This window comes from Rhinoraja longicauda, chromosome 2 (assembly GCF_053455715.1).
Source record: "Rhinoraja longicauda isolate Sanriku21f chromosome 2, sRhiLon1.1, whole genome shotgun sequence".
In the NCBI taxonomy this organism is placed as follows: domain Eukaryota; kingdom Metazoa; phylum Chordata; class Chondrichthyes; order Rajiformes; family Arhynchobatidae; genus Rhinoraja; species Rhinoraja longicauda.
The window spans coordinates 71,973,159-71,996,793 of record NC_135954.1 but is presented as its reverse complement, the minus strand read 5'-3'; the positions used below and the strand labels follow the sequence as shown (position 1 = coordinate 71,996,793).

At 43.5% G+C, this 23,635-nt stretch overlaps 2 protein-coding genes across 6 annotated transcripts in view; one reads left to right on the top strand and one right to left on the bottom strand.

The window, feature by feature from the left end:
- The window catches only part of ngly1 (N-glycanase 1), a 35,515-nt gene extending 34,834 nt beyond the window's left edge, over nucleotides 1–681 (bottom strand). For 2 of the 4 annotated variants that reach the window (XM_078420902.1, XM_078420886.1), the window contains exon 1: nucleotides 419–680. In XM_078420902.1, the coding sequence (XP_078277028.1) occupies nucleotides 419–516 (98 nt within the window). In that variant the 5' untranslated portion in view covers nucleotides 517–680. Of the gene's footprint in view, nucleotides 1–418 lie in introns of all 4 variants that reach the window. The other 2 variants (XM_078420909.1, XM_078420894.1) reach the window with 2 other exon arrangements.
- Nucleotides 441–20,444, top strand: oxsm (3-oxoacyl-ACP synthase, mitochondrial). Of its 2 annotated transcripts, XM_078420932.1 has the most exons (4): nucleotides 441–789; nucleotides 10,685–10,995; nucleotides 13,635–14,757; nucleotides 19,818–20,444. In XM_078420932.1, the coding sequence occupies exons 3-4, from the start codon at nucleotides 13,763–13,765 to the stop codon at nucleotides 20,218–20,220; spliced, it is 1,398 nt and encodes a 465-aa protein (XP_078277058.1). In that variant the 5' UTR covers nucleotides 441–789; nucleotides 10,685–10,995; nucleotides 13,635–13,762; the 3' UTR covers nucleotides 20,221–20,444. The 2 variants fall into 2 exon arrangements, with proteins under 2 accessions (XP_078277058.1, XP_078277049.1); XM_078420923.1 differs by lacking the exon at nucleotides 10,685–10,995.
- The last annotated feature ends 3,191 nt before the right edge of the window (nucleotides 20,445–23,635 follow it).

Below are 23,635 nucleotides of genomic sequence, written 5' to 3'. Positions count from 1 at the left end.
ATGCTGGATATCACAGGTGGTTGGGACGTTGAACCTGGTACAGTTACCAATCGCAGTTAACGATGTTAACAATGCTGTCTGTGTGCGTTTCTGAAAGAGGCAAAAAGTGTACTGGCGGCTCTGGGAAGGGAACACAGACAACCCTGGCTTCGGAGGGACGCAGCGGGTCTGGCAGGGCCGGGCAGGGCGGGGCGGGGCGGGGCGGGGCGGGGAATGGACAGACATTTCAGGTCGGGGCCCTTCCTCAGTCCCGATGAAGTTCATCCGACAGGTTGCCTGCTGCTGCTGCAGACAGTCTCCAGGCCCTGTGCCTCTCTGGGTCGGGAGGCCAGTCTGACCTGATGCCCTTCCCCGGAGAGGAGCACAGCGGAGCGGAGCAGAGCTGCAGACGCCAACCACCTGTGAGCCCGGGCCTCACCGCAGGATGTTGTCCGCGTATCGCAGCAGCAACTCGGACGCATCGAGGAAAAGCGTCTCCGGGTTCTCCATCAGCTCGGCCACCGCCGCGGACGCCATGGCGCCGCCGCCTTTCTTTGCTCCGATCCTCACTCACTCCGCCACTTGGACGACGGCCGCCCGGCCGGCCTCTGGCACCGTCAGCACAGCACAGCACCACACCGCCCGGGCCCCGGATCTGGATCCGCCCGGACTCGCCCCGTCAGCGGCGCCCCGCCCCTACACTCCCCTCCCCGTCCGCCACCTTGCGGCGTCATTGGCAGCGGGACGGCGCCGGCGCCATCGGGCTGAGGCGGGGCGCAGGCCGGTAATCGCGGGTCCAGCTGACGCCCGGTGAGCTGAGCTGAGCTGCGGTGGTTCCCTCTTTCTTTCTCTCCCCCACTCTTTCTTTCTCTCCCCCCTTTCTTTCTCTCTCTCCCCCCTTTCTTTCTCTCCCACCCTCTTTCTTTCTCCCCCACCCTCTTTCTTTCTCCCCCCTTTCTTTCTTTCTCTCCCACCCTCTTTCTTTCTCCCCCCTCTTTCTTTCTCTCCCCGCTCTTTCTTTCTCCCCACTCTTTCTTTCTCTCCCCCACTCTTTCTTTCTCTCCCCCCTCTTTCTTTCACCCACCCCTCTTTCTTTCCCCCCTCTTTCTTTCTCTCCCCCTCTTTCTTTCTCTCCCACCCTCTTTCTTTCTCCCCCCTCTTTCTTTCTCTCCCCCCTCTTTCTTTCTTTCTTTCTCCCCCTTCTTTCTTTCTTTCTCCCCACTCTTTCTTTCTCTCCCCCACTCTTTCTTTCTCTCCCCCACTCTTTCTTTCTCTCCCCCACTCTTTCTTTCTCTCCCCCACTCTTTCTTTCTCTCCCCCTCTTTCTTTCACCCACCCCTCTTTCTTTCACCCACCCCTTTTTCTTTCACCCTCCTCTTTCTTTCTCCCTCCTCTTTCTTTCTCACCCCCTCTTTCTTTCTCCCCCTCTTTCTTTCACCCCCCTCTTTCTTTCTCCTCCCCCTCTTTCTTTCTCCCCCCTCTTTCTTTCTCCCCCTCTTTCTTTCTCCCCCCTCTTTCTTTCTCCCCCCCTTTCTTTCTCCCCCTCTTTCTTTCTCCCCCTCTTTCTTTCTCTCCCCCTCTTTCTTTCTCCCCCCCTTTTCTTTCTCCCCCCTCTTTCTTTCTCCCCCCTCTTTCTTTCTCTCTCCCCTCTTTCTTTCTCTCTCCCCTCTTTCTCTCCCCCTCTTTCTTTCTCTCCCCCTCTTTCTTTTTCTCTCCCCCTCTTTCTTTCTCTCCCCCCTCTTTCTTTCTCTCCCCCACTCTTTCTTTCTCTCCTCCTCTTTCTTTTTCTCCCCCCCCCCCCCTCTTTCTTTCTCCCTCCCTCAAATTTTTACATTCTCGCCACGTCCCCCCCCCCTAGACAATAGGTATAGGAGTAGGCCTTTCGGCCCTTCGACCCAGCACTGCCATTCATTGTGATCATGGTTGATCATTCACAATCAGTACCCCGTTTCTGCCTTCTCCGCATATCCCTTGTATCCGCTATTTTTAAGACTATCTAACTCTCTTGAAAGCATCCCGAGAATTGGCCTCCACTGCCTTCTGAGGCAGAGAATTCCACAGATTCACAACTCTCTGGGTGAAAAAAGTTTTCCTCATCTCCGTTCTAAATGGCCTACCCCTTATTTTGAACTGTGGCCCTGGTTCTGGACTCCCCGAACATCGGGAACATGTTTCCTGCCTCTAGCGTGTCCAATCCCTTAATAATCTTATATGTTTCAATAAGATCCCCTTTCATCATTCTAAATTCCAATGTATACAAGCCCAGTCGCTCCATTCTTTCAACATATGACAGTCCCGCCGTCCTGGGAATTAACCTCGTGAACCTACGCTGCACTCCCTCAATAGCAAGAATGTCCTTCCTCAAATTTGGCGACCAAAACTGCACACAATACTCCAGGTGTGGACTGACTAGGGCCCTGTGCAACTGCAGAACGACCTCTTTGCTCCTATACTCAACTCCTCTTGTTATGAAGACCAACATGCCATTAGCTTTCTTCACTGCCTGCTGTACCTGCATGCTGTACCTTCAGTGACTGATGAACAAAGACACCTAGATCTCATTGTACTTCCTCTTTTCTTAACTTGACACCATTCAGATAATAATCTGCCTTCCTGTTCTTACCACCAAATTGGATAACCTCACATTTATTCACATTAAACTGCATCTGCCATGCATCTGCCCACTCACCCAACCTGTCTAAGTCACCCTGCATCCTCATGGCATCCTCCTCACAGTTCACACTGCCACCTAGCTTTTTGTCATCTGCAAATTTGTTAATGTTACTAAATCATAAATGTATATTGTAAACAGCTGCAGTCCCAGCACCGAGCCTTGCGGTACCCCACTAGTCACCGCCTGCCATTCTGAAAGGGACCCATTAATCCCTACTCTTTGTTTCCTGTCTGCCAACCAATTTTCTATCCATGTCAGTACCCTACCCCTGACACCATGTGCTCTAATTTTGCCCACCAATCTATGTGGGAACTTATCAAAGGCTTTTTCGAAAGACCAGGTACACTACATCCACTGGCGCTCCCTTGTCCATATTCCTCAAAAAATTCCAGATGATTATGACAATAGACAATAGGTGCAGGAGTAGGGCATTCGGCCTTTCGAGCCAGCACCCCCATTCAATGTGATCATGGCAGATCATTCTCAATCAGTACCCCGTTCCTGCCTTCTCCCCATACCCCCGGACTCCGCTATCCTTCAGAGCTCTATCTAGCTCTCTCTTGAATGCATTCAGAGAATTGGCCTCCACTGCCTTCTGAGGCAGAATTCCACAGATTCACAACTCTGACTGAAAATGTTTTTCCTCGTCTCCGTTCTAAATGGCCTACCCCTTATTCTTAAACTGTGGCCCCTTGTTCTAGACTCTCCCCAACATTGGGAACATGTTTCCTGCCTCTAACGTGTCCAACCCCTTAATAATCTTATACGTTTCGATAAGATCCCCTCTCATCCTTCTAAATTCCAGTGTATACAAGCAAGTATGATGTTGTGGGAATCACTGAGACATGGCTACAAGAGGACCAGAGCTGGGAACTGAATATTCAGGGGTACACAACATATAGAAAAGACAGACAGGTGGGCAGAGGGGGTGGGGTCGCTCTGTTGGTGAGGAATGATATTCACTCCCTTGCAAGGGGTGACATAGAATCAGGAGATGTAGAATCAGTATGGGTAGAAATGAGGAATTGTAAGGGTAAAAAGACCCTAATGGGAGTTATCTACAGGCCCCCAAACAGTAGCCTCGACATAGGGTGCAAGTTGAATGAGGAGCTAAAATTGGCATGTCGCAAATGTAATGCTACGGTGGTTATGGGAGATTTCAACATGCAGGTAGACTGGGAAAATCAGGTTGGTAATGGACCCCAGGAAAGAGAGTTTGTGGAGTGTCTCTGAGATGGATTCTTAGAACAGCTTGCCTACTAGGGAGAAGGCAATTCTGGATTTAGTGTTGTGTAATGAACCTGATCTGATAAGGGGACTCGAGGTAAAAGAGCCATTAGGATGCAGTGATCACAATATGATAAGTTTTACTCTACAAATTGAGAGGGAGAAGGGTAAATCGGAAGTGTCAGTATTACAGTATAGCAAAGGGATTACAGAGGCATGAGGCAGGAGCTGGCCAGAATTGACTGGAAGGAGGCCCTCGCAGGGGAAGACGGTGGAACAGCAATGGCAGGTATTCCTGGGAATAATGCAGAAGTTGCAGGATCAATTTATCCCAAAGAGGAGGAAAGATTCCATGGGGAGTAAGAGACACCCGTGGCTGACAAGGGAAGTCAAGGACAGCATAAAAATAAAAGAGCAGAAGTACAACAAAGCAAAGAAGAGTGGGAAGTCAGAGGATTGGGACTCTTTTAAAGAGCAACAGAACATGACTAAGAAGGCAATACGGGGAGAAAAGATGAGGTACGAGGGTAAACTAGCCAATAATATAAAGGAGGATAGTAAAAGCTTTTTTAGGTATGTAAAGCAGAAAAAAATAGTCAAGGCAAATATCATATCATATCATATCATATCATATATATACAGCCGGAAACAGGCCTTTTCGGCCCTCCAAGTCCGTGCCGCCCAGTGATCCCCGTACATTAACACTATCCTACACCCACTAGGGACAATTTTTACATTTTACATTTACCCAGCCAATTAACCTACATACCTGTACGTCTTTGGAGTGTGGGAGGAAACCGAAGATCTCGGAGAAAACCCACGCAGGTCACGGGGAGAACGTACAAACTCCTTACAGTGCAGCACCCGTAGTCAGGATCGAACCTGAGTCTCCGGCGCTGCATTCGCTGTAAAGCAGCAACTCTACCGCTGCGCTACCGTGCCGCAAATGTGGGTCCCTTGAAGACAAAAGCGGGGGAATTTATTATGGGAAACAAGGAAATGGCAGATGAGTTGAACCGATACTTTGGATCTGTCTTCACTAAGGAAGATACAAGCAATCTCCCAGATGTTCTAGTGGCCAGAGATCCTAGGGTGACGGAGGAACTGAAGGAAATCCACATTAGGCAGGAAATGGTGTTGGGTAGACTGATGGGACTGAAGGCAGATAAATCCCCAGGGCCTGATGGTCTGCATCCCAGAGTACTTAAGGAGGTGGCGCTAGAAATTGTGGACGCATTGGTGATCATTTTCCAATGTTCTATAGATTCAGGATCAGTTCCTGTGGATTGGAGGGTAGCTAATGTTGTCCCACTTTTTAAGAAAGGAGGGGGAGAGAAAACGGGAAATTATAGACCAGTTAGTCTGACATCAGTGGTGGGGAAGATGCTGGAGTCAATTATAAAAGACGAAATTGCGGAGCATTTGGATAGTAGTAACAGGATTGTACTGACATGGATAGAAAATTGGTTGACAGACAGAAAGCAAAGAGTGGGGATAAATGGGTCCCTTTCAGAATGGCAGGCAGTAACTAGTGGGGTACCACAAGGCTCGGTGCTGGGACCGCAGCTATTTACAATATACATTAATGATTTGGATGAAGGGATTAAAAGTACCATTAGCAAATTTGCAGATGATACAAAGCTGGGTGGTAGTGTGAACTGTGAGGAAGATGCTATGAGGTTGCAGGGTGACTTGGACAGGTTGTGTGAGTGGGCGGATGCATGGCAGATGCAGTTTAATGTGGATAAGTGTGAGGTTATCCACTTTGGTGGTAAGAATAGGAAGGCAGAGTATTATCTGAATGGTGTCAAGTTAGGAACAGGGGACGTACAACGAGATCTGGGTGTCCTTGTGCATCAGTCACTGAAAGGAAGCATGCAGGTACAGCAGGCAGTGAAGAAAGCCAATGGAATGTTGGCCTTCATAACGAGTTGAGTATAGGAGCAAAGAGGTCCTTCTGCAGTTGTACAGGGCCCTAGTGAGACCGCACCTGGAATACTGTGTGCAGTTTTGGTCTCCAAATTTGAGGAAGGATATTCTTGCTATTGAGGGCGTGCAGCGTAGGTTTACTAGGTTAATTCCCGGAATGGCGGGACTCATATGTTGAAAGACTGGAGCGACTAGACTTGTATACACTGGAATTTAGAAGGTTGAGAGGAGATCTTATCGAAACATATAAGATTATTAAGGGGTTGGACACGTTAGAGGCAGGAAACATGTTCCCAATGTTGGGGGATTCCAGAACAAGGGGCCACAGTTTAAGAATAAGAGGTAGGCCATTTAGAACTGAGATGATGAAAAACGTTTTCAGTCAGAGAGTTGTGAATCTGTGGAATTCTCTGCCTCAGAAGGCAGTGGAGGCCAATTCTCTGAATGCATTCAAGAGAGAGCTGGATAGAGCTCTTTAGGATAATGGAGTCAGGGGGTATGGGGAGTAGGCAGGAACGGGATACTGATTGAGAATGATCAGCCATGATCACATTGAATGGCGGTGCTGGCTCGAAGGGCCGAATAGCCTCCTCCTGCACCTATTGTCTATTGTCTAGACGCTCCAGTCTTTCAACATCGGACAGTCCCGCCATTCCGGGAATTAACCTAGTAAACCTACGCTGCACGCCCTCAATAGCAAGAATATCCTTCCTCAAATTTGGAGACCAAAACTGCACACAGTAATATAAGAAAATAACTGCAGATGCTGGTACAGATCGATTGCACAGTAATCCAGGTGCGGTCTCACTAGGGCCTTGTACAACTGCAGAAGGACCTCTTTGCTCCTATACTCAACTCCTCGTTATGAAGGCCAACATTCCATTGGCTTTCTTCACTGCCTGCTGTACCTGCATGCTTCCTTTCAGTGACTGATGCACTAGGACACCCAGATCTCGTTGTACGTCCCCCTTTTCCTAACTTGACATCATTCAGATAATACTCTGCCTTCCTATTCTTACCACCAAAGTGGATAACCTCACACTTATCCACATTAAACTGCATCTGCCATGCATCCGCCCACTCACACAACCTGTCCAAGTCACCCTGCAACCTCATAGCATCTTCCTCAAAGTTCACGCTACCACCCAGCTTTGTATCATCTGCAAATTTGCTAATGGTACTTTTAATCCCTTCATCCAAGTCATTAATGTATATTGTAAATAGTTGCGGTCCCAGCACCGAGCCTTGCGGTACCCCACTAGTCACTGCCTGCCATTCTGAAAGGGACCCATTTATCCCCACTCTTTGCTTTCTGTCTGTCAACCAATTTTCTATCCATGTCAGTACCCTACCTCCAATACCATGTGCTCTAATTTTGCCCACTAATCTCCTATGTGAGACCTTGTTGAAGGCTTTCTGAAAGTCGAGGTACACCACGTCCACCGGCTCTCCCCTGTCAATTTTCCTAGTTACGTCCTCAAAGAATTCCAGAAGATTAGTCAAGCATGATTTCCCCTTCGTAAATCCATGCTGACTCGGAACAATCCTGTTACTACTATCCAAATGCTCCGCAATTTCGTCTTTTATAATTGACTCCAGCATCTTCCCCACCACTGATGTGACTAACTGGTCTATAATTTCCTGTTTTCTCTCTCCCTCCTTTCTTAAAAAGTGGGAGAACATTAGCTACCCTCCAATCTACAGGAACTGATCCTGAATCTATAGAACATTGGAAAATGATCACCAATGTGTCCACAATTTCTAGCGCCACCTCCTTAAGTACCCTGGGCTGCAGCCCATCAGGCCCTGGGGATTTATCTGCCTTCAGTCCCATCAGTCTACCCAACACCATTTCCTGCCTAATGTGGATTTCCTTCAGTTCCTCCGTCACCCTAGGATCTCTGGCCACTAGAACATCTGGGAGATTGCTTGTATCTTCCTTAGTGAAGACAGATCCAAAGCACCGGTTCAACTCGTCTGCTATTTCCTTGCTCCCCATAATAAATTCCCCTGCTTCTGTCTTCAAGGGACCCACATTTGCCTTGACTATTTTTTTCCTCTTTACATACCTAAAAAAGCTTTTCCTATCCTCCTTTATATTATTGGCTAGTTTACCCTCGTACCTCATCTTTTCTCCCCGTATTGCCTTTTTCGTTATCTTCTGTTGCTCTTTAAAAGAGTCCCAATCCTCTGGCTTCCCACTCTTCTTTGCTTTGTTGTACTTCTTCTCTTTTATTTTCTCTTTTATTTTTATGCTGTCCTTGATTTCCCTTGTCAGCCACGGGTGCCTCTTACTCCCCTTAGAATCTTTCCTCCTCTTTGGGATGAATTGATCCTGCAACTTCTGCATTATTTCCCCTTCGTAATACCGATCCTATTGCTGCCATCCAAATATGCTGCTATTTCATCTATTATAATTGACTCCAGCATTATCCCCACCATTGATGTCAGACTAACCGGACTATAATTCCCTGTTTTTCTCTCCCTCTTTTCTTAAAAAGTGGGATAACATTAGCTACCCTCCAATCCACAGGAACTGATCCTGAATCTATAGACAATAGACAATAGACGCAGGAGTAGGCCATTCAGCCTTTCGAGCCAGCACCGCCATTCAATGCGATCATGGCTGATCACTCTCAATCAGTACCACGTTCCTGCCTTCTCCCCGTACCCCCTCACTCCGCTATCCTTAAGAGCTCTATCCAGCTCTCTCTTGAAAGCATCCAACGAACTGGTCTCCACTGCCTTCTGAGGCAGAGAATTCCACACCTTCACCACTCTCTGACTGAAAAAGTTCTTCCTCATCTCCGTTCTAAATGGCCTACCCCTTATTCTTAAACTGTGGCCCCTTGTTCTGGACTCCCCCAACATTGGGAACATGTTTCCTGCCTCTAATGTGTCCAATCCCCTAATTATCTTATATGTTTCAATAAGATCCCCCCTCATCCTTCTAAATTCCAGTGTATACAAGCCCAATCGCTCCAGCCTTTCAACATACGACAGTCCCGCCATTCCGGGAATTAACCTAGTGAACCTACGCTGCACGCCCTCCATAGCAAGAATATCCTTCCTCAAATTTGGAGACCAAAACTGCACACAGTACTCCAGGTGCGGTCTCACCAGGGCCCGGTACAACTGTAGAAGGACCTCTTTGCTCCTATACTCAACTCCTCTTGTTATGAAGGCCAACATTCCATTGGCTTTCTTCACTGCCTGCTGTACCTGCATGCTTCCTTTCATTGACTGATGCACTAGGACACCCAGATCTCGTTGAACTCCCCCTCCTCCTAACTTGACACCATTCAGATAATAATCTGCCTTTCTATTCATACTTCCAAAGTGAATAACCTCACACTTATCTACATTAAACTGCATCTGCCATGTATCCGCCCACTCACACAACCTGTCCAAGTCACCCTGCAGCCTTATTGCATCTTCCTCACAATTCACACTACCCCCCAGCTTAGTATCATCTGCAAATTTGCTAATGGTACTTTTAATCCCTTCGTCTAAGTCATTAATGTATATCGTAAATAGCTGGGGTCCCAGCACCGAACCTTGCGGTACCCCACTGGTCACTGCCTGCCATTCCGAAAGGGACCCATTTATCCCCACTCTTTGCTTTCTGTCTGTCAACCAATTTTCTATCCATGTCAGTACCCTACCCCAATACCATGTGCCCTAATTTTGCCCACTAATCTCCTATGTGGGACCTTGTCGAAGGCTTTCTGAAAGTCGAGGTACACCACATCCACTGACTCTCCCCTGTCAATTTTCCTAGTTACATTCTCAAAAAATTCCAGTAGATTTGTCAAGCATGATTTCCCCTTCGTAAATCCATGCTGACTCGGAATGATCCTGTTACTGCTATCCAAATGCTCAGCAATTTCGTCTTTTATAATTGACTCCAGCATCTTCCCCACCACTGATGTCAGACTAACTGGTCTATAATTACCCGTTTTCTCTCTCCCTCCTTTCTTAAAAAGTGGGATAACATTTGCTATCCTCCAATCCACAGGAACTGATCCTGAATCTATAGAACATTGAAAAATGATCTCCAATGCTTCCACTATTTCGAGAGCCACCTCCTTAAGTACCCTGGGATGCAGACCATCAGGCCCTGGGGATTTATCAGCCTTCAGTCCCATCAGTCTACCCAAAACCATTTCCTGCCTAATGTGGATTTCCTTCAGTTCCTCCATCACCCTAGGTTCTCCGGCCCCTAGAACATTTGGGAGATTGTGTGTATCTTCCTCAGTGAAGACAGATCCAAAGTAACGGTTTAACTCGTCTGCCATTTCTTTGTTCCCCATAATAAATTCCCCTGCTTCTGTCTTCAAGGGACCCACATTTGCCTTGACTATTTTTTTCCTCTTCACGTACCTAAAAAAACTTTTGCTATCCTCCTTTATATTATTGGCTAGTTTACCCTCGTACCTCATCTTTTCTCCCCGTATTGCCTTTTTAGTTAACTTTTGTTGCTCTTTAAAAGAGTCCCAATCCTCTGGCTTCCTGCTCATCTTTGCTGTGTTAATCCTCCTCTTTTATTTTTATACTGTCCTTGACTTCGCTTGTCAGCCACGGTCGCCTCTTACTCCCCTTAGAATCTTTCCTCCTCTTTGGAATGAACTGATCCTGCGCCTTCTGTATTATTCCCCAAAATACCTGGCATTGTTGTTCCACTGTCATCCCTGCTAGGGTCTCTTTCCAGTCAATTTGGCCAGCTCCTCCCTCATGCCCCCATTGTCCCCTTTGCTCAACTGTAATACTGACACGTCCGATTTTCCCTTCTCCCTCTCAAATTGTAGATTAAAACATCATATTATGGTCACAACCTAACGGTTCCTTTACCTTGAGTTCCCTTATCAATTCCAGTTCATTACACAACATTAAATCCAGAATTGGATGCTCACCTTCCCTCTCGAGGATGCTCTGAAGTTGGTCCGAGACATCTTGAACCCTGGTGCCAGGGAGGCAACAGACCATCCTCGAGTCTCGCCTGCCGCCACAGAATCTCCTGTCCGCACCTCGGACAATGGAGTCACCTACCACTATGGCTCTGCCCGATGTTGGTCTCGCCGGTCGAATCTCATCGCTAGGATTGGAGCCACCGACCTATCTGCCACTCGGACTGGAAGTGTCATCTGCCCCGACAGCTCCCAAGAGGGTGTACCTTTTTTCATTAGGTACAGCAACCGGGGTTTCCTGCACTCCACGTTTACTCCTCTTTCTCACAGTCACCCACCTCGCTCTTCCTGGATCCTTGTCATGACAACCTCACTGTAGGTCCTGTCCAAGAAACTCGTTTTCCCGGATGGCCCTAAGGTCATCCAGCTGCTTCTCCAGTTCCCCAACATGTTCAGTCAGGAGCTGCACCTGGACACAATTTCTGCAGGTGTAGTTTCCAGAAGCTCCAGCGGTGTCCCTGACTTCCCACATCCAGCAGGAAACACACTGCACCAACTTGCTTGCCATTTCTTCAGTGGACAAAAATCACAAATTTCGATCAAGACTCAGCCTCCTCGCCAAAGACGCTTTATTCTCTCGAGCTAAAGACTCACACTTTACTCACCAAGGCACTTCACCGCAACAAGGCCGCTCATACACAGCTGCACTTCTTGATCTGTTACCTAATCAACTACTTTAGAGCTAATTTATAAATTACTCTGGGCCTTTGGCGCTCTTTTTAAATCTTCTTTCCCTTTCGTATCAGATAAAAATTAAAATCATACATTTTCAGCCTTGGGGTGCATCAAAAATGATGCACTGATGAAATGGAGCAGGGGCAGTAAATTAATGTTGCCAGGATATCCTGCTTCTAAGATTGTTAACATAAATTTTCAGATTCACTTGGCCTCTTTCAAGACTCTATAGCAATCCAATTGCATGGGATAATTGCGAAATGTGATATTTTCTGTGGAATTAATATAAACTCGCTGCTTTGTATAAGATTTTATTTATCAAAGAGATTTAGTATGACTTAAAATTGTGCTCTGGAATTTGTCTTCAATTTAAGAAATCATCCCACATTTTTAGAGGGGTTCTTTGTGGGGTTTTTCCTGTTAATTCCTCAGCCTGCCTGAGAGTGAAAGTATCTTATAAAAGGAAGACGTAGGTATTCAACTTTAAAATGTAAGTTTATCATGTCTATGTCCCTAGACAAAAATTACTTTTCTAAACCATTTTAATTTGGAAATTAAGATTTGAAACAAAATATTAAATATATTTCAAAATATCTTGGTCAAGGAATTATCCAAATGCAGATGGTCCAAAATAGTTGAAGTTTGGAGAATAGGTAATGAATGTCATGTTCAATCTGTAGATAGACACAAAAAGCTGGTGTAACTCAGCGGGACAGGTAGCATCTCTGGAGAGAAGGAATGGGTGATGTTTCTGGTCGAGACCCTTCTACAGACACTCCTTCCTACTCGTATTCAACGGTGTTGAATGTCTCAAAGAACTGGAAGACAATTGACCCCAGTGGCAGGAAGGTAATTTGTGCAGTTGGTTCGAGTGGTCTAATTGATCAGCTAAGCTACAGGAATTTACATTGGGAATTCTGGGACTGTTGATGGTGGCTGAGTAATGTGAGCCCTTGTAATATCAAGAAACGAATCAGATGGTAGAATGTCATGGAGGAAAGGCACCAAACCAGTAAGGTAAATTTTACAGAAATTATGCTTGAAAGGCAGAGGGAGAAAATGAAAGGATAAGTGATTTGCTATGGAAATGGGGGACACTTGCTGAAAATGAGTAATAAATGGAAGTTTGGTTAGAATTGATGATGTCCATGGACAGAAATAAGATTGATTAAGCCCTTTTCATCTCGCACTAGATATTCATTACATTTGTTGATAAAATGATTTAATGAATTTTTTTAATTATCAGAAGTCACCCATGTATATTTATCCTTTCAAAAAATTCTATAGTACTCGAATTCAATGATGAATGCACTGGAAAACTGGTTAAAAATGTGTGCAGTACTTTTCATGTGGTCATAAGGAATAGGAGTAGAATTAGGCCATTTGGCCCATCAATCTACTCTGCCATTCAATCATGGTTGATCTATCTCTCCCTCCAAACCCCATTCACCTGCCTTCTCCCCATAACCTCTGACATGTGTACTAATCAAGAAGCTATCTATCTCTACATTAAAAAATATCCACGGACTTGGCCTTCTGTGGCAAAGAATTCCACAGATTCACGACCCTCTGATTAAATAAATTTCTCCTCATCTCCTTCCTAAAAGAACATCCTTTAATTCTGGTAGGTACTTTTACAACAAATAATTCTGAATTGTTAGTAGCACGCAACAAAAGCTTTCCACATGACAATAAACTAAACTGAACTAATAGGACTGACCTAAATAATTAGAGCTGATGACACAGTGTAGATCTAATGCTTGCACATTGAAACAATTAAATTTACATTAATTTAGAAAAATGACCATTGTAATAGCCATTGGTATGAGTATGACCCCACATAAGTTAATTTGTCACAGAATCACGGTACACTATTCCACACCAATAAAAGAAAAATTACTTCACTTTTATTTGTCTTTTTAAAAATTTAGTAACAAGAAAAACTGCAGAACAAGACACCTGACTACTTATCTCTTTTTCTGCTCAGAATGATGATGAATAAATTCAACAGCAAATAAACTTGGTAAAATAAATGCAGAACCGAGTAAGATCACTTTTCAGGATTTTTAATTTGGAATTGGACTGTATTTAATTGTGCCCCTCTTATATCATAGTTTAAAATTAAATAAGTGATCTTATTGATGGAAGGAATTCATTGGTCGCATTATACTTTTTTATTACAGAAAAATTATGATACAAAGACCTGAAAGACATTTTTGAAAAAGAATATCTGCTTGGTCCTTGCAGCCATTGTAAAGAATTTTCTTGTGCCATTAAAGAAGAGGAAAATATATGCTTTGCTCCTCACGTAATGAAGATCAGTAACATATTAGCACAAAGGATGCAGCTGCTCATGAAGATGGTAAAGTATCAGTTCTACAAACAATGTACGAGTACAGAATTGAAAACTAGAAACTTCACTCGCATGGCTTTTGCAAAACATCAGAGGCGTGTTGTCATTACTGGAATTGGTTTGGTGTCTCCACTTGGAGTTGGCACACAACTCACGTGGAACCGAATCTTGAAAGGGGAGAGTGGTGTTATATTTTTAGATGCACCAAAGTACAGAGACTTGCCTTGTAAAGTGGCTGCCTGTGTACCACGTGGTGATGGAGAGGGAGAGTTCAATGAAGAGAAGTTTGTTTCAAAATCTGAGAAAAGGTCCATGTCGGATGCTACAATAATGGCAATAGCAGCAACTGAACTTGCACTCAAAGATTCCAACTGGATCCCACAATCTGAAAAAGAGCAAGTAACCTCTGGTATAGCTATTGGTATGAGTATGGCCCCCCTTGATGAAATTAGTAACACTGCTGCCCTTTATGAAGCTCAAGGCTATAAAAAAGTGAGTCCCTTTTTTGTTCCCAAGATTCTTCCCAACATGGCAGCTGGACAGATCAGTATTAAATACGGACTTAAAGGTCCAAATCATTCAGTGGCGACTGCATGTACAACAGGAACACATGCAATTGGGGATGCTTCAAGATTTATCCTCTATGGAGATGCAGAGGTGATGCTGGCAGGTGGCACAGAGGCTAGCATTTGCCCTTTATCTATCGCAGGCTTTGCAAAGGCACGTGCCCTCTGTACCACTTGTAACTCTACCCCTAACTTGGCTTCACGTCCTTTCCACCCTGACAGAAAAGGATTTGTAATGGGAGAGGGGGCATCAGTGCTGCTGCTCGAGGAATATGAACATGCTGTTGCAAGAGGAGCACGGATCTATGCAGAAATACTCGGTTATGGACTCAGCGGAGATGCCAGTCATATAACTTCTCCCAGCACTGGAGGAGATGGAGCTTTTAGGTAAATTTTGGTGTCTTGTGTAATTGCTCACGTTTGTTAGAAATGGGATAAAAAAATCAAAGTCCAAATTTGAAATATTCTTCACTCCGTACTAGAAGGTCAGGCTATTTGGGTATGAATTAAAATGATGGACCAGACATTGTACTACTGCAATTTCAATATTAGGTTAATCAGAAACATTATATAAAGTCTGCTCCCATTCTGCTAAATTATGATGAGGGAAATGTGTGCAGAAATTTGCCCCTATTTCCTTTAGAGAAGGCACAGTACAGGTTCAGAATCATCATTTAATCCCTTCGGATAGCTTCAGAACACTAAATGTTGAGGATTGACTGGATAAATCTTTCTTTTTTCATTTTGTATGTATGGCATCTAGTCTTTGGAAATGCATAAGATTTTAAGTGTAATACAATTAAAAAGTGCAGAATAATACTTAAACATTACATGGTCAAGACTCAAATTTCTGCCAAGATGGTTATGGAATAATAAACATAAGGAAAGGACATAATTGGCTCTTGGAGGCAATCATTTTGCCACTATGAACAGTTAGGAGCAGTTAGATGGGCAAATTTTAAAAAAGTGGTGCTTTGCTATCCTATTCCATGTTTATTTTACGAATTCTAAAATGAAATTCGGCCTTCTTCCTTAAACTGCATTTTAAATGCAATCAGTTGCCACCATGCTTTCAAGCAGTGAACTTCTGATCCTAACTGTCTGTTACATTAATAAGATTTTGTTTCTCCTGTCTACTTTGATTCTTTTGCCAATCACCTTAATTTGTATTCCGTTTTTCAACTAATCTGCCAGTAGAAACAATGTGTGTGAGTGTATGTGTTTTTTGTAACCTCAACGGTTCTGCCTTCATAACACATTTGTGCACACATATTCTCTCTGCTCCTCTGCCCACTTTATACAATTTTTATTGTCTTTGCAAGTTCTTCCCACAAAATAAATCACTTCACACCTATACACATCGGCCATGTATTCGTCCACTCCACATCTGTCCAAATCCTGACTCTGCTCCCTTAAAATCTCTCATTACCTTTCTCACTTTTCAGACAATTTACAGTTGTCTGAAATTTTGAAATTATTCTCCCATGCCATAACATGCCTTTGGAATAGCTGTGAGCCTGGCACCAACCTCTGCTTCCTCTTAATTCCTTTCAGTGTTCAGAAGGAATCATTTGGTTTGCAACACACTTTATAGTCCCCAATCACCACAACAATCCCCCCCTTCTAAAATATCTTCCCATCTAAATGAAACGGAAAGATTTCTTCCCTTTTCACCATCCATAATCTCAAACACTATGTCCGGGGGAATAGCAATTTGATGTTGTTTAGTTGCTGCTACTTATCCACCCACTGCTACATCCGGGAAATTAAACACTGATTGGGTGCCTTTTTATAATATTATTCAGTCCACAAACATGAACCTGAGCTATGTCATTTTAATTCTGCATTCCACATCTCCCTGTCCATTGCTTCCTTTCGAGCTCCAGTGAAATTCTGCATTACTTTAGGATAGCACCTCACCTTTTGAATAAATATTTTATAGTTTATTTACCATTCCTTTTGCATTCTGGCTTCATTTCTTTTGCTTCTTCATCTCTCTTCTACCTTATCATACATATTCCAAATCCACCCTAATGAACCATTTACATTTCTTCTTGTATCAAGGGAAGAATACAGAGCACACACAAATTAATTCTATATAAGAGCGACTTCATTCCCAATAGGCTAATTCTCATTCAAAAGAATTGATGTTTTTATTAAACAAATTAGGTTTGGGGAGTACACTGTGGGAAAATTGATTCATGAATCATTTATACCTTCATATCAAGTACTTTGTTCTAGTATGTCAGTAGACTATCCAATCATGACCTCAATTAAAGAAGAAGATGAAGGAATTTCAATAATTTAGATGTTTATTCATCTGCCTTCTTGTGCCACAAATTCATGGGATTTGTGCTTTAGTAGGATTTAATTTATACTCCTTTCAGGTGAATTTCCACATTGGTTCTCAGTCATCAGTAATTGTTGAGAAAAATGTGAATGTCAAGAATGGATAAATCATTTAAGACCTTGAGTTTCTACACTTGTTTCAGAGAGGATGTCCTCTAAAGAAATTCACCTGTATATTTATAACCTTCAGTATCATTTGTGACTCAATAAGGAGCTAGCTGTTTGGATGTAATTACCCGATACAATACCTCCTACATTTCTGATAATTATACATATTTTTTTCCGTTTGGGCAGATAAAGCAATATCAGTTCTGGTGTTTTCTATCAATTTTATTTAAATAATCTAAATAAGTAAGCAGAGAGTTCAAAGGTAGAGAGATTGAAAATAGTGATATAAATTCAGTCAAGAGATTTCATAATATTTGGAAAGGAGTGACTGCATTATCTAAGTTTTAACCTCCTTATAAATGAATGGAATCAATCTAAGTGAATATGTAACATGTGTCAAACTAGCAAGTTGCTGTGGTAGCTCAAATTTAATTTAATAGTTCTGATTTCAGTTGATGTTATGTAGTAACCAATAAGACTCTATTTTAATGTGAGCTTTTAGAGGCTGGGCAGTTGGAGACATTTTAAATTGGTTTCTGCTTGCTGAAATCAGTCTGTTTATATGTATGAGTATGCAGATTCCTGTGTCCAGAAAGATTAATCTCCTCTGACAAGGTGGTCTGGGAGTTAGATACAAAATTCAAAAAGGGCCACATAATGATTGTAAGAAGGAGATAATGCAGTGGAACAGGTGCCCACCATGTGTATTATAGGAGCCAATATGCTGTGATTCAAGAAAATTTATCAAGCATTTTTGTTATCTTTTGACTTTTTGATTGTATCTAATTGTGAAAAACATTCATTTGATCTTCCCTTGATAATGTTTCAGTACAAGGCAATTTATTTGGGACCCCATACTGGGGTCATTTAATTGAAATTGCTTTAAAAAGCAATTGAATCTGCTTAATGCAAAATTAATGTTGTCCAACATTTGCTGAAAGAACGGAAGGGTGATAAAATCAATCATTGATGTTAAGTAATGCTGTATGAGAAGATCTAAGAACAGTTTTTTCCACAGTTGCTCACCAGATGCGGGCCAGAATGCCCTCTGGGCTAACCTTAACCAATCCTGTCTCCAGAATGAGTGATGAGAGGCAGGATTCTTCCTGCTTTCAGTGGGAATGCTGAATTTCTTCAGACTTTGCTTGACCTATTCTTTGCTTTGACCTTGCTCGGCAACATGGCAAATGCTTAAGTTAGGCATGGAAGACAGTCCACACCAGATAATATTGCAGCATGAGACTCCAGGTCCCAACCATTTCACATGAACCCTTACTCGTGGATATGAAAATCAACAACTTTCACTTAAACAGCATCAGTCGTGTGGTAAAATGCCCCAGTGCACATCACAGGAACATTGCCAAACAAAGTTTAACCTATATAAAGGTATAAAATGGTAGAAGACCATTTGAAGAAGTGGGTTTTAGGAGAATATCTTTAAAGACGTGAAAAGACAGAAAGACTTCGGGAGGAAAATCTGTATCTTGGCATAATATCAGCTGAAGGCATGAAGGGATATAAATATCTCAATTGTAGAGTGCAAAGGAGCAGCATGACCTTGGAAAGATTTGAATACTGTATTTGTTCTCAACACCTAATAGTTAATAGTCTTCAGAGAATCAGTGCAGCCCGGCAGACCGAAAGAACAAGATGCGGTATAAAAAATTAAACATATATCCTGTGCACACTGCATTAATATACATCAATGACTTGGATGATGGGATTAAAAGTACCATTAGCAAATTTGCCGATGATACAAAGCTAGGTGGCAGTGTGAACTGTGAGGAAGATGCTATGAGGTTGCAGGGTGACTTGGACAGGTTGTGTGAGTGGGCGGATGCATGGCAGATGCAGTTTAATGTGGATAAGTGTGAAGTTATCCACTTTGGTGGTAAGAATAGGAAGGCAGATTATTATTTGAATGGTGTGAAGTTAGGAAAAGGGGATGTACAACGTGATCTGGGTGTCTTAGTGCATCAGTCACTGAAAGGAAGCATGCAGGTACAGCAGGCAGTGAAGAAAGCCAATGGAATGTTGGCCTTCATAACAAGAGGAGTTGAGTATAGGAGCAAAGAGGTCCTTCTGCAGTTGTACAGGGCCCTAGTGAGACCGCACCTGGAGTACTGTGTGCAGTTTTGGTCTCCAAATTTGAGGAAGGATATTCTTGCTATTGAGGGCGTGCAGCGTAGGTTTACTAGGTTAATTCCCGGAATGGCGGGACTGTCATATGTTGAAAGACTGGAGCGACTAGGTTTGTATACACTGGAATTTAGAAGGATGAGAGGGGATCTTATCGAAACGTATAAGATTATTAAGGGGTTGGACATGTTAGAGGCAGGAAACATGTTCCCAATGTTGGGGGAGTCCAGAACCAGGGGCCACAGTTTAAGAATAAGGGGTAGGCCGTTTAGAACAGAGATGAGGAAAAACTTTTTTAGTCAGAGAGTTGTGAATCTGTGGAATTCTCTGCCTCAGAGGGCAGTGGAGGCCAATTCTCTGAATGCATTCAAGAGAGAGCTAGATAGAGCTCTTAAGGATAGCGGAGTCAGGAGGTATGGGGAGAAAGCAGGAACGGGTACTGATTGAGAATGATCAGCCGTGATCACATTGAATGGCGGTGCTGGCTCGAAGGGCCGAATGGCCTACTCCTGCACCTATTGTCTATTGTCTATTAATTGGTCACTGGTTTGTTGCAATCAAAGGCTTACATTGAGAGTGACTTTTTGTGTTGGGTACCAGGACAATAAATGTCACAAGTAGTTGGTTTATAAAATCTTGGTGTACCAAATAAAATTACAGAACATAATTTTAACTGACTATTAAAGTGCAATGCATTGACTAATCTTATTGTTAACTTCAACAAATATATTTGAATTATAGGGAAAACAATTCCAAGAATAGACATTTGCATGTTCATTGTATTGCATGAATTGTGCAATTTAATTTTTTATTGTGACGATTTATCTGAATGTAATTTTGCATCTTCTCAGGTGTATGGCTGCTGCGATAAATAATGCTGGACTGATACCGCAGGATGTTACATACATCAATGCACATGGCACCAGCACACCACAAGGAGATGCAGCTGAAAATAATGCCATTAAGAGATTGTTCAAAGAACATGCATATTCTCTTGCTGTCTCTTCCACTAAAGGAGCCACTGGCCACCTCTTGGGAGCAGCTGGAGCCATCGAAACGGCATTTACAGCACTGGCCTGCTTTCATGCGGTCTTGCCTCCTACTCTGAACCTTGACAGGACAGAACCTGAATTTGATTTGAATTATGTCCCTATTAAAGCTCAAGAGTGGAACACCTCAAAAAGACGCATTGCACTAAGCAATTCATTTGGATTTGGAGGCACAAATGCAACACTTTGCTTGGGGAGCATCTAATTTAACATTTTTACAATAAATAATTGAAAGGGTGTTTTGCTGGAGTGTACATTTGCAGAAACACATGCTAAAGGAAAAGCTGGATGTGGCAGCACAAAAATGTTGACATGGAAATTACTCAACCATCATGATAAAAGAACTGTAATTTTATTGATTTATTGCTTTCCTGCACAGCTAGTTTTCTCACTATTGGCAGCAGAAATAATTTATAAATCAACTGTGCCCCAGTGTTTTCATTAAAAGTATGTTTGTTAAACACACTATGTAAACATTTCAGAAGCTTTTTTTTAGAAATGACTAAGAAATTTTGTTGTCTTTCACAACATAACATGGTTTCAGTTCAAAAATTTTTTTTTGCATATTTAAGGTAACATTTGTTGAGTCTGTAATTTTCACTTCTAAATGCCTGATATGTTAATACACAGAATCACGTGAGTTAGGGAAAGCTGCAATCTATCTATCTTCTATATATTACTAAAACTCTCTGTTTGATTGTATGTATATTAATTGTATATTATTTGGGGCTGGACACAGCCAAACGGTACACGATAGCACGACAATTTTAGGCCCACCTTACTCACCATTGTCCTGGGGTTTCAATTAATGTTATACATTGGGGTGGGGGGAATGGAGGGGGGGAGGGGGAGTAGGGCTGGGGAGGGGGGGAGTGGGGATACGGGGAGGGGTAAGTGTGGGGGGGGGGGGGGAAGAGGATGAAGTGGGGGGGGAATAAGGGGGATTGAGTGAGGGGTTGCAGTGTAGGTTTACTAGGTTAATTCCCGGAATGGCGGGACTGTCATATGTTGAAAGACTGGAGCGACTAGGCTTGTATACACTGGAATTTAGAAGGATGAGAGGAGATCTTATCGAAACGCATAAGATTATTAAGGGGTTGGACACGTTAGAGGCAGGAAACATGTTCCCAATGTTGGGGGAGTCCAGAACAAGGGGCCACAGTTTAAGAATAAGGGGTAGGCCATTTAGAACTGAGATGAGGAAAAACTTTTTCAGTCAGAGAGTTGTGAATCTGTGGAATTCTCTGCCTCAGAAGGCAGTGGAGGCCAATTCTCTGAATGCATTCAAGAGAGAGCTGGATAGAGCTCTTAAGGATAGCGGAGTCAGGGGGTATGGGGAGAAGGCAGGAACGGGGTACTGATTGAGAATGATCAGCCATGATCACATTGAATGGCCTCCTCCTGCACCTATTGTCTATTGAGGGTGCTGGACCAATACAGGATAGGATTTGGGTCCATAGCTCGCTCTGGCTGCAGTGCTGGCGCCACGGGGCCGAGGTGAGTGCCACCCTCTCCCCTTCCTTGTCCCCCTTCTATGAGGAATGGGCCCAACGGGTCCACTTGGTCTAGTGGACACTAAAACTGTTGACACCAAAGTTATCACCCACCATGTCTAAAGAAGGTTGTGTACTGAATGTCATGCTTTCATGTCTAGCTGTTTTTGAGCCTCTTTCCCCCCCACCCCACATTATGTCCAGATATGTGCCACAGTCTAAAACCCAGAAGGGCACGCCCAAACACTGGTCCACAATGTTTCAATACCCATGCTAACCATCGCGTTTCCAGTGTTTAAATAAAGTTGTCGATACAATACCAAGTTTGGGGCAGTTTAGTGCTGCAGCAGGATACCCATTAAATGGGCAGTTCTAATTGTCTAAACTCAATACATTCTCGATCCTATGATCCAGTAATTCCTTAAAATAAATAATGATGGTGTTCAATTTGGTTAAAAAAAATGCCTGCACATAAAGTCACAGATTTCCTTGCTCGTCCGAATTGAGTTGAAGGAATTATTTTAAAAATGTAAGTAGCTGAAGAGATGAGAACTCGTATATTGTGCAGATTATTGGGCATGCAACTTCAACAATGAACTATCAACATTCTGTAATCCCTTCGATTTATATTTTAAGACACATTTATTATCATTTAACAGGGTAATGGAACTCGTGCATCAATTTTACTTGGAGAGCAATGGCCTATGACCCTTTCAGGGGAAGAATGTGAAAATAAAGGTAAGAATCATATGATGGAAAATGTTAGTCTATAAGCATTATTGTCTGAAAAGGGAGTGGAGATATATTATAAGTATCCACATATCATTATCAAGGCCTTGTAGTGGGTCTGGACGCGACAGGAATCAGGCCAGACGCCAGGTAAGAAGTAACAATAACTTTAATATAGTATCTGAACATTCACTCACTCAGTCACCCGCACGAGTAAAACAATAACCCCTTCCAGCAAACCCAGTAGCCCCAGACCAGTCTGTCCCCAGGGGAATGACCCAGGGAGTGGCCTAATCCCCCCCTGACCACTCAGTGCCAAGGGGAATGACCAAGGGAGTGGCCTAGCCCCCGGGCACCGCCACAGCCTTTTTTTTGCCATTCCTTAATTGAGCTAATCGTGCATTACCTTATCGAACCACTAGACCTTCCAGTGAGGATACCCTTGGAGTGTTGTTGGTTAGGGAGTTCCAGGATTTAGAATCAGGAAGGCAAATAAAGTTGATATATTTCCAAGTCAGAATTCTGTGTGAGTTGGAACAAACCTGAAACTGATGGCGTTGTCATATGCCTGATATTTTTCTCCTTGATGCTAGAGGCAATGGGGAGTTGGATTGTTTTCTCTGGAGCATTAAAGATTGAGAGGAGACCTGATAAAAGATTATTACACTTCAAGAGGCTTTATATAGGTTAGCAGACAGTCACTTTCATCACAGGTATGTTGGATCAATTCATTTGAATTGAGATAAAGTAGGTTTATTCCTTGTGCTGCCTTGCTTACTATTTGCTGCAGATCAGTGTGCAGCTATGTCCTTCAGCACTCAACTAGCTCAGTCTCTGGTAATGTTACCAATCTTCTCTTGGTGACAGACTTTGAAGTCTCTCACCCAAGTACATTCTGTTCCTTTACTGCTTATCAATATGGAGAGGCACTGATTCATCAGATGAGTAAATAAGGTAGGGTGTCCTTGCCTATATTAGACCAAGTGCCAAGAGTTTTCATGAGATCTGAAGTCACTGTGGAGGAATTCAAGAGTTAATCCTTCTTGACATACCAATATATTTGTATCTGGTGCGTTAGTCCTGCTAAAGGCAAAAGATGTTCCCAGAGATTGTGATAGAGGAATTTGACATGTTATTAGTAAAGTACTAGACCAAGTGGACCCATTGGGCCCAAACCTCTCCTGCATTGGTGCAGCAGCCTCTCCTCCCCCTCCTCCTGCCTCCTCCCCCTCCTCCTGCCCCCTCCCCCTCCCCTCCCCCCCTTCCTCCCCCCCTCCCTCCCTCCTGCCCTCTACCTCCTCCCCTACCTCCTCCACTACCCCATTCCCCTCCCCCCTTCCCCTCCCCCCTTCCCCTCCCTCCCACTCCATACCCTCAACCCTCCCTCGCTCTCTCCCT